The sequence below is a fragment of the Colletotrichum fructicola genome (genome assembly GCF_000319635.2).
Source record: "Colletotrichum fructicola Nara gc5 chromosome Unknown KSG_Nara_v1_contig04, whole genome shotgun sequence".
Taxonomy (NCBI): Eukaryota; Fungi; Ascomycota; class Sordariomycetes; order Glomerellales; family Glomerellaceae; genus Colletotrichum; species Colletotrichum fructicola.
In genome coordinates this window covers 4,595,688-4,611,256 of record NW_027094054.1, presented here as the reverse complement: position 1 = coordinate 4,611,256, position 15,569 = coordinate 4,595,688, and the positions used below count along the sequence as shown (strand labels likewise).

Below are 15,569 nucleotides of genomic sequence, written 5' to 3'. Positions count from 1 at the left end.
TCACTTTCAACAACAAGATGTACGTCGAAACCAGAAATACACATTATCATCTAAACATTATCTACCCGCCGGCCTTCCGCGGAAATCATTATTCCCCAAGTTGCCGGAAACCAGCCCCGAGTTCGCAGCCTCCGGGTCATGCCGTTTCGTACCCAGATCCAAGAACCCAGGGTCCGTTCCGCCGTGGAACCGCACCCACATCCGTCCCGACTCCTGCTGGATCCGGTCCAGCTCCGGCGCCGCGCGTCCATTCTCCCGGAAGAACGACATATTCCTCGCCAGTCTGCCGCCATCCCTCGGCTGACCCGGCTCGCTGGTAGCGCTAGGGCCGATTCCTCCGCCAGCGGCTTGCGGACCCATTTTATCATGCAGCCCGAAGAAGAGCAGCGGGAGCACATTACCCTTCCACACCGGCTGCTCCGGGTCGGTGTAGTTCTTGATAATGACCCAGCCGAGGAGGAAGGCGCAGCAGGCGACGAGGACAGCGGGCAAAGCAATGTACTTGCTGTCAAAGTAGGTGCACGTGCTGCTCGCCCATACTTCGCCGAGTGCCTGGGCGCCCCGGTTCTTGAGGGCGTCGACGCCTCGGTGAATATCGGGACCAAGACCCGTCATGCGGAACTTGTTGGTGACGGCCCATGCAAAGCTGTCTATGGCGCTCGTCAGACTGGCTACCGTCGCATTCTTCTCGGCCCATAAGGGTGTCAGCCACCACGACTCGAAGCAGTTGAGATGGCCACTCTGCATGCTGTCGTATCTACAAGTGGCGCTAAAGAGGTCGACGCTGAGGAAACTTGACAACGCCGAAAAGAATGTGCCGTCCATTTTGTACAGACAGGCGTTGGGGACCAGGCGGATATCGTTGTCGGCGATGGTATAGTTCGTCCAGGTGCGTCCCGGGATATCGAGGGCGTCGGTCTGGTTGTTGAAGTCGTACCATGTACCGTCGTCGAGTACGCAAGGGCTTCGGCGGGCCGTGTAGTTACCGTACCCCGAGTAATAGTACGAGCCCTGAGACCCAAGCTCGGCCTTATTGGGCACCGCCGTCGTGGTGCGGACGAGCTTCTCTGTCAGAGTGTTGTTCTCGTACTGGGCGAAATACTCCTTCATGCAAGGGTACAGCACGCACGAGGCGGCGATGTAGTCTCCGAGATCACCGTAGGAGTTCATATTTGTTTCGGTGACGCGATGCGGGCACTCGAGCTTGGGTATCCCCGTCGAGTTGTCCGACGTGCAAGGCGAGCTCGAGATCATGAGCATGCTGAAGTTTGCAAGCGAGACTGCCGATGCCGCGGCGAAATCCTCGGTAAAGAGACTGGTGTACGCGCTGAGGTTGCTGTACCCCATCCACATGTAATTGCCAGACATGATGTTGATGAAAGCGCCTTGATCAGGCAGCGTGATGTTGCTCACGTTGTTGGGTCCGCTGACGAAGCTCGTCGTGTCGATGCACTTGCTGCACATGCCGATGCTCGCGTGCGTGACGCCTGTGCCGTAGTCCGGCCATGTGCAGTTACCACTGGGGCAGCTGACTTGGACGTTGCTGTACTGGCTGTTTGGGTCTGTGATGCCCTGGATCATGGTACTCTTCATGTCCACCTCGATCTCATATGAGCCCGCACCCACTCGGTAGTAAGCTGATGATCCGGGGACATAGTTGGCAGCCGGAATGGAAGAGTTGATATGGTCCTGCAACATAGGACATGTGCTGGTTCTGACGGCTTGCTGTGTGACGGGGCCGACGGACAAACTGGCGATGGTTACCAATGCGGCCCCAATGGCAAGCAGGCCAGCAGATGTAAATCCCATGTTCCATATCAACACCGCCAGGAGTTTCATGGAGCCGAGGATAGACCGACTGGCCGCATCAAAGTCCTGGAGGTGGTGAAGTGGGCGCGTCTGCTCAGTGAACCAAGTCCACTTGATCTGGCCGATGATCTCCGCAACAGCGGCAACGATGGCCGCCCGGAGAAAGGTCGACAGAAAGGCGATGGCGGAGTTGAGGTTGATGTCGAACGGCCATTCTGGCATGTAACGGCCATCGTAGTACGCGAGGAGGGCGATGATGGCAACGAGAAGGCCGACCGCGACAAACACCGTGAGGAGCTCGAGGGCCCAGTAGCTAAGCACATGGCGGGTATGGCTTGGCCTCGGACTCGGACTGACTGAAGGTTGGCGTTGAAATGGCGGGCCAGCTGCGGGCGGCGGATGCAACGACGTGGGGGGCGGTTTCTTGGCTTCGTCCTCGCCGTGGAAGGGCCACTGAGGAGGCTGCTTGTCGTCCTCTACCTCCTGGAAAGGCCACCTATGTTCTGGCACGGCATTTTGTGCGGAGTCGTTCGCGGGCGCATGTTGTTGTGGTTGTTGATGAAAGGTCGGCGAGGGCCGGTCTTCGAGCTCCCAGGCCTTTTGCGATGATGCCATGCTCAAACAGGTGCTTTCCGCCCAGAGTTGTTGCGGTTAAGGTTGAAGCATGGAAATACTAAACCGAGGTGCTCTGAGCACATTCAGCCTTAAGCAAGAAGGACAACAAGTGCCCTTCGTTGTTGGGATGGGCGGGCGCCCCTAAAGAGACGGAAAATATTCAAGCTTGTCACGAAGGTTGATCATAAAGAACCGAAATTAGAGGCTCCATGGAAGCAGACCTACCCCGGCCATCAGGATGATTAACCTTAGACGCACAAACAACAACCTCACCTCTGAACCGTCGAGGACCACGCGTCAATGCTCGGATAAAAACATGGAAAATACGCCAAATTCAATTGAGTCGTCAGCGCTGAAATGGTCCAATCTATTTGCGTAAAGCTCTCTTTTCTGCCCAGGTTGCTTCATCCTCAATCAGGTCCTCCGTTAGGATGATCGGCCATCGTCCAGTTCCCCGGGCGCCCCGACACATGGATAGGTCCAGCCTTAAACTCCACGAAGAGTTCATATCCAATGAGAAGCATCATGTCCATTGTTTCATATCCAGCAGTATCCACACAAGCAACAAGCGAGTTGGTCGGACCTGGGAGCTGACTCGAGAAATTCTCCCATGACGATAGCTAGCTGACGATCCATTTCGATCACCGCCTTACCCAAATAGCGATGCGCTTTCGCGGTGGCAAATTATCGTGTTCATAAACGTGCGCCGGCACGTCTATCCGTTCGGACAATCATGGTCACCGGTGGCCGAAAGAGTATGGCAAACGCGTAGGCTAGAACCGCACTGAATTCATGTCATCGTTTCTGAGTAAGATCATAAAGCTGCAGACTATCCTCTCACTTGCGCGACACGAACGGTGTCTTCCAGTAGCCGGGGAAGTGCGTGGGCAGCTTCTGAGCAATCCACCTCACCAGTGCCGCGCTGGTCTCCTCCGGCTCCTCCATCGCAACCCAGTGCCCCGCCTCGATGCTCACCTCGGTGAGGTCATCGCACAATTCCCGCATGGGCTCACTCAATCTCGAAATGGACGTATCACAGACGCTGTCCCATCGTGCCTCCACAAAGAGGACGGGGTACGACAGCCGGCCCCCGTTCGGTGCCTTTAGGGCGTACGCCTTGTTGGCTGGGTGGTTGCGGTAGTAGTCATTAGGGCCCTCGAAGCCGTTCTTCTCAAACTCTGCGACCATGCGATCGAACGCCGGCTTGTCGTCCTTGAACAGCGTCGACTCGAAGGGCGTGTCCGGCGCCTCTGGGAGGCCGCCGAACCAGCCCCCGGTCTTCCGAAGTGACGCGGTAAAAGCGGGCTTGCCGTAGGTCTGCGGACTTCCGCCTCGGTAGAGCAGCTTGACGGTGTTTGTGACGTTGGCCGCTAGCTGGCTGGCACTCGCTTCGGGCTGCTCGGTGTGGAAGGCCTGGTAGTCCCATTGAGCGAGCGGGTACTGGTCCTCGGGATACAGTTCGCGGTTGGAAAGAGCGACGAGACCCTCCAGGCCATGCTCGAGGACGTGGTACGGAACCGTCATGCAGCACACGCCGACGCACTTCTCCGGGTGCTGCGCGGCGAAGCCCCAGACGAGGCCGGCACCCCAGTCGTGTCCGATCCACACCGCCTTGTCACGGCCGAGGTGGGCGAGCAGGGCCAGCATGTCCGATACATGGTGCTCCAACGCGTAGGCGGAGGTTTCCTTGGGTACGCTGGATCGTCCGTAGCCGCGGGTGTCGGGCGCGATCGTGCGGAAGCCGAGCGCGGAGAGAGCGAGGAGCTGAGGCTTCCACGACTCGCCGTTGGCGGGCCAGCCGTGGATGAAGATGACCAACGGTCCCTGAGATGGGCCAGCAGACCAGTAGAAGGTGGTCTTGTCGCCGCTGTGGCTGAAGGTGTTCTCGGTGAGCGTTGTCGAGGCCATGGCGGGGTATATCTGTTGGACCTCGGTGAAGATTGAGATCAGATGAAGATGGTGGACTTGATACTTTGCACAGGAACTACGGACAATATTTATAATGATGGGTCGCGGTGAGGGGAATCCTGTTACACATACCCACTTCTCCTCTTTAGGCACGTCGTATGTCGATTTCGTGTCGCCAATGCAAGTTTCTTACTCAGATGAACGCAAGTCCCTTATTCCACACCGTCACATCCGGTGCGAAAAGTGGAGTCATCCTCACATCTACGGATCTTGGCTTCGATGTGAATTCTCTACTAGCGTTACCAAGAACCGAGGCAAACCTTATTGACTACAAATTAGGAAATATGTTTCATCTGCTAGCTACGGCAGATGGGCCATTTGGGATATCAGGCTGACTGATACGATGACCAACAGGCATCGGCGCCGTGGAGTTGAGCTGCTTATGAACGTCTGATGTCAGGTCATCCAATGAAAAGCAAGACGTTGCTGCATGAGACATAGTAGCTCTTACCGGCGGGATGTCGCATTACAAATGGAAGCGGTCGCAATATCAGGTCTTGGCGGATGCGGGTTTTGATCCAGGGAATCAGAACTCAGAAACTCTGCCGGAGACCCGGGTTCTCGGGGACTTGTCATGCCCGTCGCTGATCAACTTCGTGCAAGCTGGAAGAGGGCAAGGTTCCCACCAAGCCAAATCACTTGAAGCTTCCATTGATGTCTGGTTTCATACCTCAATTCTCTCAAATATTCTCACGGAAATGTGCCATGACTTTTCAACTAAGCTCTGCTAGAGTGTAAAAAAAACATTGACAGGAGGACTTTGTCTGTGGTAAAGAATCGCCAGACCTCGTCCTAAATTACTGATTCCAACAAATGACTGCATTACTCATTACTTTTGGTCTCGGGCTTTTGTGCGTAGACCACATGGCTACGAGATATACTTCATCAGCAAAACAGTCGCACCAACTCTGTTGACGACATACTCACAGGTTGTAGTAGGCATGGAATGCCGGAGCCTTGAGCTCTTTGCGGACCGACATCAACAAAACTTGAACCTCTTCCTTTGTCCACCCGAGAACACTGCAGAACATTCGCAGGGTAAAGCCCTCCAAGCCATCGAGGAGCATGATCATATTGGTCATTCCTACGTCCTTGTAGTAGGGATCCTTTGGCCAAGGCCCAATGGGCAATTTGAACACCTGATGTTTGATGTTAGTAAACCCAGCTTCTTTAGCCCAGCCCTCCAGTTTGGGACCCGGGCAAGGTTCTCGTCCAATTGAGTTAAAGCCATCAAGGAAGTCCTTGGTCCACTTCGAAGTGTGATGATCGTCAGTCAGCGAGCCATCGTCTGATCTGTACAAGAGATCGTAGTCTTGAAATTCTACCCATCCGCCAGGGTTTGTGTTTCTATAGTCCCGGTTTCTCAGCGTTCTGTCTGAATGCCTGTTCATGTAACTCACTCGTAGATTCTCGACGTGAGCTTCGGCCAATCCGAGATAGATGCTGCCATGTACCGACAGAAGGTGAAGTCAAACTTCTCGTTGTGGACCCATTCGCTTTCCACGTCATCGACCTCAAATTTGACATTGGGCGGCACCCTGTGGCATTGTCAGTCATGAGCACGGGAGATCACATCTCTCTGGGCGTTATCATTACCATTCCGGCTGAATAGCGCTCAGATCATTGCCGATGACCTTCTCAACCTATTAGTTCAACCCAGAAAAAACAGGTGATTTGTCAAATGTACCTCTGCGTTGGGGAACAAATCCGATGCCTCGATGGCCCCTGTTGTGTTCGTCAGACTTGATAGGTACGCGCGAATGTTACACGTCGCACGTACAGATACCTGTACCGGTTCCAATGTCAAGAATGCGATGGGTCTTCTCTTTCGGAACAGGGGCCAGAAAAAGTTTTTTTCCCAGTGTTTTCAGCACCAGCATGTGATTGAAGTCAAGTCGATCCATTTCGCTCTGTGCGGGCACCGCAGGTTCTCATTAGCAACCTAAGTAAGAGGGGCGTGGTTCAGCAGTCTCAAATGTACCTCATCGTTGGGAGCAAAGTAGGCTTTCATCACGTCAGCATTCGAAATTGACAACAGCAGCAGAGTCCGCAACTTCGCGTTACTTACAGCCAGCCCGAAAAGCATGATAACGTCGGCCATTCTCGGTCGGGTAATCAAGTACGCTTTCAGACAGAGATGCCGAATAAGTTGAACTAAGTCATCAGTATGCTAGCTTGATATCAGACACTGAAGGCTCTCACATCCGGCTATCGATCGTTGAAGCAGTATCGGATTGCTGTACCACATGTCAACAAAGTCCATCATCACAAACGGAAAAGTAAAAGGGACCACGCACATGCTCCGCCTCATCTACATCAAGGGCACCAGGCGCGAGATCGCCCACGGCTTCCGGTGAATTTTCTGAAGCAGGTGATGCTGTCTGCGATTTCGGCGCCAAGTTTGGCCCGGTGGTGTCCTTTTGCGCCTCTGCCATGCTGTCAATTTGGATGTCGTAAGAAGTGATCGTCACGGGAAAGAATGCTGTTTGCAAGCTTGATGAGAACGTGTGGTTGAAGAAAAGGGGTAGTTTCGGAATTGCCGCTGTCGAAAATGGACAGACATTTGTACTTGTCGCATCACTGCTTTTGCTTGCGACTTCCAACATCTCGGCGCCCCAATTTTCTGTGCGAGGCAGCATGGGTGTTATGCAGCGAACGTTCCATTCTAGTGCCCCTGGAAGCCTCTCAGCTAATCACAAGTCTGCGAACATTCTCGTGATGGGGTTGCCGTGCTTTTGCATCCAACATCTGTCGGTTCGACCCCAATCAGATTCAACCGCTTCGGTTCCCCGGACCATTTGCATATGCAACCTGTGGTCACCCAAACGCATCTTCCTCTTTCAGAGACAATAACAGCTCACCTGGATCCTCGCCGTATCTTTGCATACGCACGGAAGGGAATGCACCCGAAGCAGTGTCAGCCTTGTATGGATTTGTGGATTCAGTCCATGTGCCGCGATTCAAATGCCTCAATGGCTCCACGAAGACATTCAGATGCAAGTTGTATCCATAGATGTGAATGCAAACATTCTAAATCTCCCTGAATATTTCATCCTGAATTAAAAGCTTGCTACGGACTGAAGTCTTTCTACGTTTGTTTGCCCCAAAGCTCAATCGGTTGACCTGCATCCCCCCCTGGGCAGTCGTTGCTATGCTCCAGGACATTCTTGGCAAGAAATCTGGCCAGACCCAAAATTGAATAGCTTCGTCCGTCTGCCTCGAATGAAGTGATCGGCCAGTGAGCCAAAAAGATGCTGCTCAAGCTCAGATTCTTGCGTTCCCAGCTGACGATGCGCAGGTTCATGGACTTTTCATAGATACTTACATGTATTTTGCTGTTTAGAGCTGACTCTTCTCCCTTTTTCGCGGCGACGAGACAATGAGATCCCCCAACTTGTCAACCATGGGAATCTATCGTAATTGTCAGGTAGTTGATGCCAGAAACCACACGTGAGCGATGGAGCGAAAAGCATTTGATACACCCAGGGAGTGAGAGGACCATCCCTTCCACTTGAGTGGGTTTGTATTCTCACGTAACAATCCAAAAAGCTACCTATATCGCATGTTCTACACGTTGTCCTCAAACACTATTCTTCTGCAAAGGGCTTCTGTGCATATACAATGTGACTAAAGCAGTGGTTAGAAAATATTCAAAAACATAATGCATTCGCATGGATGCATGACTTACATGTCGAACTGACAGTGAAAGGCGTTGCTCTTCAATTCTCTGCGCACATCTGACAACTGGTCGAAGACCTGTTGCTTCGTGCGCCCAAGAACGCCACAGAACATTCTGAGCGAGAAACCCTCAAGCCCGTCCAATGTCTGAATAAGATTCAACATTCCCAAATCTTTATAGGCCTTATCCTTGGGCCAGGGTCCCACCGGCGCCTTGAACTTCTGATGGGTGATGTTGGTGAAACTGCCCTGCTGTCGAATCCATCCCTCGAGCTGCGGGCCAGGAGCCGGATCGAGCTGCATGCTTCTCAGAGTCGTCACAAAGGTTCTACTCCAGTCCCTCGTGGCGTGCTGCTCAGTAAGAGTTCCATCATCTGAGTAGAGTTCAATATCCATATCCTGGAACTCCGCCCACCCCCCCGGGTTGAGATTCCTTTCAAACGTTAGAAACAAGACAAATATTCATGGGAAAACCTGTGATATTGGAGGCGACCAGAAAACGACTGATGGGGTCAATAAAACAGTCGAAACATACTCGTAGACACTCTGCACCAACTTCGGCCAGTCTTTGATTGCAGCAGCCATATAGCGGCAGATGATGAAGTCAAATTTCTGACTACCTACCCATGGACTTTCAACGTCGTCAATCTCAAAAGTGACGTTAGGCGGAATCCTTTCTCGACGGTGAGCTGCAGACAGGACGAATGTTTGGGTAGGCTCACATACCAAGTGGGCTGGATCGCGCTCAAATCATTCCCAATGACCTATTCCCTTGAGCATCGCGTTCTGCGCCGATGGATGATTGAAATTGCTCACCTCAGCGTCGTCGAAGAGAGTTCCCAGTGCGACGGCCACTTTCGGCGTTCTGGTCAATACAGTTCATGTAGCAGCTTAATTACGGAAGTTGATTCTTACATTTGCCGGTACCGCTTCCGATGTCGAGAATCCGATGAACCTTGGGCCGTTCCAGAGGGGCTAGGAACAGACGGTTTCCCATGAGTCTGACAATCAGCTCATGGGTCATATCGAGGCGCTCTGATTCCGAATCATCATTGGGAAGAGGATATGCTGAGCCAGTGTGAGACAACGTGCGTGAGGTATCATGCGGTTGAGCTGCAGTCCAGCAGGAAACTAACCTCCCGGCCGAAAAGCATGATATCGGCGACCATACTCCTCGGGATAGTTCAGAACGCTGGGCGCCAACGAGGCAGTGTACTCTGAACTGGTTTGTTCGCAGGTCAATTCATGATCCAGACGTAGGAAATCGACGACTCATTACATTTGCTCATCGACGGACGATACGTCATCGGTCTTCAGTCGAATTAGTAGAGTTGCACAATAAACTTCGGCGCACACAGTCGCTGGTATGTACACTGACCACAAGATCCTCTTCAAGCTCGAGAGGCGGCTCCTGATCATCGATATCTAGGGGCGTAGGTCTACCCCCAGAGAGGACAGATTGAGTATTCGTAGCCATTTTGAGTGCAGAATACAGATAGCAACAGACCAGCGGCGATTGTTTACCTCCTGAAAAAGTGCGCAGATAGAGAATGACGGTGCGTACCAATATTCGCCGGCCTCATGAAGGGGAGAGAGAAGAAACGCACCCGCTGAATTATTAGATGATGAAAGGTGGAGGTGTTGCTTGGCCTGTTGGACGCGCGCGCAATCGGCTCCATCCATATGCAAGAACATGGAGACTGCAGGGATACAAATCCCTTAGAAGATGCATTATAAAGCTCTTAGTCAGAGTTTCCAGTCTCTTTTTGGTATGCACGTCATAGGGTTGTGGCAGAGAAAGGTCTGGGTTGGGGCACTGAGATATTGCCATTTGGGCATTCTGAATGCGCCATGCCATCTCCATAACTCCAAAGATCCGGTTGCCTTGGCCACATAAATCAATCTCGCTGAAGCATGATACTTCGAGTTGTGCTATGGGAATATAAACGATGGGACTCGCAGTCGTCCTCGTGAAAACGGTGTATTTCATCGAGAAGTTCAGCCTGCATCCGTGGGTTTCTACTGGCCAACATCGGGTGATAGACATACGCAAGTTCGCCGACAATAAATGACAGAAAATCTCAAGATACTGTGAAGCTGTACCACTCTAGAATGAAAAGAAGACAGTGTGGCGTTCCGTGCCGCCAATCAAAGACAATCACACGCATCGCCAATCAGCTCGCTGGTAAGGTAGTTGGTTCCCACTGGTCTTGAACCGATTAACCCCGCACCGAATCTGTTGTTCATGTCTTAAGTCTCTTCCGCTCGTATCATCTACATCCTAGACAGCAAGAGGCTGAAGCTCTTCGCCATGCTCTGTGAAGTTTGCATCGGCGCACTTCATGACAGAAAGGGGTGGGCCAGTAGCGACCAGAACGATCCCCAACCGACAATCTTACTGGCTCATCACGAGTCTATCGCCAGCCTCGAGGCATCCGCTCTGGAAGTTTGCGAAATATGCCACCCATTCTGGTCACAAATAGACGAAGATGAGAGGTCCGGATTGAGAGACTTTGGTACACAGTGGGCTGAACGTCATGGTACTGGAGCACAGCCGAGGGCAAACGGTCAGAAGCTCGACAATTTGGATGGATTGGTCACCATTTGTGCCATCATCAACTTCGGTGCGGATGACGGCATGAAGGCTGCAGGCATGGACCTTTTAGTGTGTGTATATCTCAAGCCAGATTTCGGTGAAAAATGTCCGCTGAGGAAAGAGGAATTGCATGTCACATACATCGTTCAGAGGGGAGCAGGTTAGTTATCTGATGCGAACGTTCTTGAATATTGGTATTTCATATTAATTCTGGCTAATAGGCAAAGACCTGGGGAAAATGAAACCATTTCTATCCAGCAACACTGCGTCGGAAGAAGCCTGGGGGAAAGCTATCACGTGGATCGAGACGTGCTGCTCAGGCCATCAATCATGCAACGCCGAAGCGGCCGCTGAGGCGTGGTACCCTACCCGGCTTTTGGACCTGTCTGCCCCGGACCTAGACCTTGACACTCTTCGTTTGATTGTTACGTCAGATGAGGCTATCGAGTGTAAGCAGAGGTACACGACTTTGAGTCACTGCTGGGGCTCGGCGCAGTTCATTCAGCTCAAAAAGTCTACTTACGGAGACTTTCGGAAAGGAATACAGTTGTCCAACTTGCCTAAGACATTTCGCGATGCCGTTGAGGTTACTAGGCGTCTCGGCATACGTTACCTCTGGATCGACTCTCTCTGCATTCTCCAAGACCGAGATGATCTCTCTGACTGGCTCGCCGAAGCGGGACTAATGCACAAGGTTTACTCATACTCATACTGCAACATCTCGTCTTCAGGGGCCCAAGACAGCTCCAAGGGGCTGTTCTTCCAAAGGGATCCACGGCAGAGTCTCACAGAAAATGTGAAGATATGCACTGAGGGGCTTGGCCTTGGCGAAGACTATGTGGACTGTACGATTGTAAACTCGATGTTTTGGACCCATGCAGTTGGCCATTGTCCCCTCAACAAACCCGGTTGGGTCTTGCAGGAGCGTCTGCTGTCCCCTCGCGTTCTCCATTTCGGCCGAGAGCAGTTGTACTGGGAATGCAGACACCACACGGCAGCCGAGTGTTATCCAGACGGACTACCCGAAGCATTGCGCAATACCGCTTTTGTGAAGTTCAAGAGGAACCCGACAGTGCCCAGTCACAATACTGATCAAGAAGTGGCCGTTGATCTATTCGCATATCACAGAATATGGCAATCTATTGTATGGTCATATTCCGAAACTCAGCTTACCAAAGCCTCCGACAAGTTGATTGCATTGTCCGGGATTGCAAAATATTTTCAGGCAAAGATGAAAGACATGTATGTTGTGGGCATGTGGCGTAGTACTCTGGAAAGCAGTCTACTTTGGAAAGCAGATCCTACTGGCCAAATCGACGGCTCGCCATCCGTTCGACCTGAGAAATACCGCGCACCGACTTTCTCATGGGCCTCCATAGATGGGCGGATAACTACCCCTGATCCAACTAGAGAAAACCTTCTCATCCAGGTTGTTGACCTCCATCTTGACCATGAATCACCAGACACAACCGGCCTTATTACAGGAGGATATCTCGATCTCAAGTGCCGGCCGGGATCTTTCGAAATGGTGGTCAACGGCGTTGGGAAACGGCGGAAACTCTTCTTGAAAGTGGAAGGCGCCATCGTGAAATCTAAGCATAAAGAATATTGGGCCACTGGTGTGGGAGTGTATTTGGATGTCAGCCAGAAGAGCTTCGACGACGAGAATAAGGCGGGGTCTTTGTACTACGTTCCCACGCAAAAGCAGACAACAGCCGGCGTAGACTTGTGGTATCTGCTGCTGGTGGCTGTAGACGAGACCGAGACCACGTTTCGTAGGATAGGGATCGCGGTGACGGCCGAGGCCGAAGAGATTGGTCTGCTGAGCACAGTTGATAAGGAAGTCCGGACGATCCGGATTGTCTGAAGATCTATCTCAGAGACTGAAAAGCTGAAATGAATTGGACGACTCGACAATCTCTTGATTCAAGCACCGTGGCCTGGTCAGTATGGTAGAATGGGGCATGGCCTTTCATCATTTAAATCTGTTCCGCGTTCTTTTCACCTTAGGTCCCACCGGGGAAATAGGAGTCAATAATACGCCCTACTGCGTCTACGCGCCCTATCAAACACCATTCGGGCGCTTGATTCGTCTCATTTCGCCGCTTAGAAACCAATGATAGAGTTCGCAAAACATCAATTGAGTTCCGGTTAACTGGCTACTGTGCCTTCATCTCCCCCACTCTACTGGTGGGATACCGACGAAAGTATCTTACAAGCGCTTGGGCGTAGGCTCAAACATATTACCTCAAGCGTCCTATGCAGAACTGTGCGCTTATAATGGGTTGAATTGCACACTTGTCGCGGCCGATCTTGGCGACAATTATTGTTGTAGTGGCCTTTTGTTTCAAGACCTTTCTGAGCTAGACGTCTTTCTTCATTGTTGTCGTTCCAATGCTGTTTCTCAAAGCCTTTTGCGGCGCAAGTCTAATCGCGGCGGCGACCGCTACTTATGCCGGCAATCTCAACTATGGGTCACCCTCTCTGCACCATCCGTTTCTCGGTATTTCTATCCGGAAGGTGGCAGGTCGATCTGAAGGCAGCACGCCATGGACGCCGGAGCAGCTCAACTTCACTCACGGCGTGGCTTCCGGCGACCCGTACGATGACAGCGTAATCCTCTGGACGCGTGTCGCCCCGACGATGGACAACGACCATAGCAACGTCACGGTTGAGGGAACAGCCCCTGTCTTCGCTCACGACAATGATGTGTTCGTCAAAGCGAGCAAGTCGCCAATCTGCGTCGGTTGGAAAATTGGAACGTCGGAGACTATGAACGGGCACGCCGTCCGATCGGGTACCGCTTACACAAGTTCGGATGTAGACTTCACGGTCAAGGTTTGTGAACAGAGTCTATTTGCAGTCTCGGTGCTTGTAGCTGACTGATGTAGGTGGAAGCAAAAGGGCTGAAGGCTTTTACAACGTACTGTTCGTGCATTAGCCTCCCTACTTACTTGTCAGACATGACCTAACTAGAGCCAGATTACCAGTTCAACGTGTGCAACTCCGAAACCAAGTCTCCCATCGGTAGAACCCGGACCCTTCCGGAAGCCAACTCCAGAGTCAAGCGTCCTGTCAAGCTAGCTGTCTACAGTTGCGCAAACTACCGTGGGTATTGTGGCATACTTGCAGGCCTAACATGCTAACATAAGCCGTGACAGCTTTCGGCTTCTTCAACGCCTACGGAAACCCAGAGCGAAAAGATTCTGTGGACTATGTAATTCATCTAGGCGACTACATCTATGAGTACGGCAACGGAGAGTACCCCGTCGGCGGTCTGGGTTGGGGCGACTCGATCGGAAGAGTCCCGGAACCCAACCGCTCTTGTCATACGTGTGTGATTCCTAACCTTGAATTTCGATCGCTCTAGTACTAACTAGAGATGCGTTAGACTCTACGATTATCGTAGGCGCCTCGCCCAGTACCGGAGCGATCCCGACCTCCGCGCCAGCCACCAGAAGTTCCCCTGGATAACGGTCTGGGACGACCACGAAGTGATGGACAATCCGTACCGAGACGGGTCGGCGGCGATGAACAACACCGAACAGTCGTTCATCAAAGACGACGGCATCTCCGTCGACGCGCGTAAGATGAACGCCGTACGCGCGTACTTTGAATGGAGTAAGTCCATCCCACGTCATCTCTTTCATGTCTCTGTCTAACATCCATCTTCATAGTGCCCCTTCGGCAGGTCGACATGGACGACAACCTCCGCATCTGGCGCAACTTCCAATTCGGAGACCTCTTCAACCTCATCATGCTCGACACCAGGAACTACGACCGCTCCATCACCGACTTATACTGGAACACGGGATACATCCACGAAATCAGCGACGACACAAGCCGCTCGCTGATGGGGTCGCGCCAGGAGAACTGGTTCTACCGCCAGCTCAAAGATACACCAGCCCTCTGGAGGATCGTGGGTAACCAGATCGTGTTCAGCAGGATGAACCAGAGCATCTCCAACGGGCCCAAGAACCCCTTCAACTACGACCAGTGGGACGGCTACGTCGCGAACAGGAACCGGACGCTGAAGACGCTGTATGATAATAAGATCGACAATACGGTGTTCCTGGCTGGTGATAGTCACGCCTCGTGGGTCAGCGATCTCGTGTGGTTAGGTGAGAAGGATTACGGCCCTGAGACTGGGGCAGGGTCCATCGGCGTCGAGTTCGCCGGCACAGCGGTCTCGTCTCCCTCATCAGCAGGGCAGAACATCACGCAAGAGAAAGCTCTCAATAGGAGTTCGTGGATGACGGCGGCCAACCCGGAACTGCAGTGGCAGGAGTGCTTCTATCGGGGCTATTTTGAGCTCAGCGTGGGCTATGACGCGATGAATGCTACGTTTTTCGGTCTTCCGACGTATGCCACGAGAAACGGGTATGAGATTGCGCTGGCAAACTTCACTGTCAAGGCTGGAGAGAATAAGCTGCAGCGTCCGGTAGGAGGAGGTAGCGTCGAGTTCGGGAGCTTGAAGGGCGGAGTGACGAAGCAGACGAATGTCACCCATGACACCGGCACTGGAAGCTGGTTTTTATTTGGGGACAAGGTCCTCGGTGCTATGGACTCACTACAAGGTGCAACGAGTAGCTTCCAGAGCGGAGGAGCGGTGCAAGTTGCGGCATACACGCTCTCTACCAAGTGGTTGTTTGTGGTGGTTCTCGTCACCTCGGCTTTACCATTTGTGTACTGTTTGTAGCAGACGTGATGACAATCTCCATATATCATTCCACATGTGACATAATGGCCGTCTTGAGTGTACGCTTAGAGTACATGGCGATGACAGTTCAATGGTCTTGTCAAGCAAAGTGATTGACGAGTGTACAAACCTCAGCCATGGATCACTCTGGATACCAGGTTTGGGCAGAGAAAATACGACAACGTTGACATTCCTTCATGCAAT

The 15,569-nt window shown here is 52.3% G+C and overlaps 6 protein-coding genes across 6 annotated transcripts; 2 read left to right on the top strand and 4 right to left on the bottom strand.

Annotated features, from left to right (window-relative positions):
- Positions 1 to 57: 57 nt before the first annotated feature.
- CGGC5_v008089 (uncharacterized protein) lies at positions 58 to 2,424 on the bottom strand (the record flags this gene model as incomplete). The annotated part of the gene is made up of 1 exon (XM_032023267.1): positions 58 to 2,424. One exon carries the CDS (start codon positions 2,422 to 2,424, stop codon positions 58 to 60), a length of 2,367 nt encoding a protein of 788 aa, XP_031892223.1.
- An 837-nt stretch (positions 2,425 to 3,261) lies between these two features.
- Positions 3,262 to 4,332, bottom strand: EPHX2-2 (Bifunctional epoxide hydrolase 2; the record flags this gene model as incomplete). Its single annotated transcript, XM_032023255.1, has 1 exon — positions 3,262 to 4,332. The coding sequence occupies one exon, from the start codon at positions 4,330 to 4,332 to the stop codon at positions 3,262 to 3,264; it is 1,071 nt and encodes a 356-aa protein (XP_031891979.1).
- An 882-nt stretch (positions 4,333 to 5,214) lies between these two features.
- Positions 5,215 to 6,827, bottom strand: CGGC5_v008087 (Secondary metabolism regulator LAE1; the record flags this gene model as incomplete). The annotated part of the gene is made up of 10 exons (XM_066151965.1): positions 5,215 to 5,260; positions 5,320 to 5,739; positions 5,793 to 5,930; positions 5,989 to 6,026; positions 6,080 to 6,117; positions 6,173 to 6,302; positions 6,374 to 6,396; positions 6,461 to 6,546; positions 6,595 to 6,629; positions 6,690 to 6,827. 10 exons carry the CDS (start codon positions 6,825 to 6,827, stop codon positions 5,215 to 5,217), a joined length of 1,092 nt encoding a protein of 363 aa, XP_066008629.1.
- A 1,152-nt stretch (positions 6,828 to 7,979) lies between these two features.
- CGGC5_v008086 (Secondary metabolism regulator LAE1) lies at positions 7,980 to 9,547 on the bottom strand (the record flags this gene model as incomplete). The annotated part of the gene is made up of 9 exons (XM_066151964.1): positions 7,980 to 8,019; positions 8,081 to 8,503; positions 8,606 to 8,743; positions 8,797 to 8,834; positions 8,887 to 8,924; positions 8,986 to 9,138; positions 9,207 to 9,292; positions 9,350 to 9,381; positions 9,449 to 9,547. The coding sequence occupies 9 exons, from the start codon at positions 9,545 to 9,547 to the stop codon at positions 7,980 to 7,982; spliced, it is 1,047 nt and encodes a 348-aa protein (XP_066008851.1).
- Positions 9,548 to 10,381: 834 nt separating this feature from the next.
- Positions 10,382 to 12,533, top strand: CGGC5_v008085 (uncharacterized protein; the record flags this gene model as incomplete). The annotated part of the gene is made up of 2 exons (XM_032023222.1): positions 10,382 to 10,826; positions 10,888 to 12,533. 2 exons carry the CDS (start codon positions 10,382 to 10,384, stop codon positions 12,531 to 12,533), a joined length of 2,091 nt encoding a protein of 696 aa, XP_031892273.1.
- A 527-nt stretch (positions 12,534 to 13,060) lies between these two features.
- phoD-2 (Alkaline phosphatase D) lies at positions 13,061 to 15,365 on the top strand (the record flags this gene model as incomplete). Its single annotated transcript, XM_032023211.1, has 6 exons — positions 13,061 to 13,504; positions 13,558 to 13,594; positions 13,649 to 13,774; positions 13,828 to 13,999; positions 14,058 to 14,287; positions 14,344 to 15,365. The coding sequence occupies 6 exons, from the start codon at positions 13,061 to 13,063 to the stop codon at positions 15,363 to 15,365; spliced, it is 2,031 nt and encodes a 676-aa protein (XP_031892276.1).
- Positions 15,366 to 15,569: the final 204 nt, after the last annotated feature.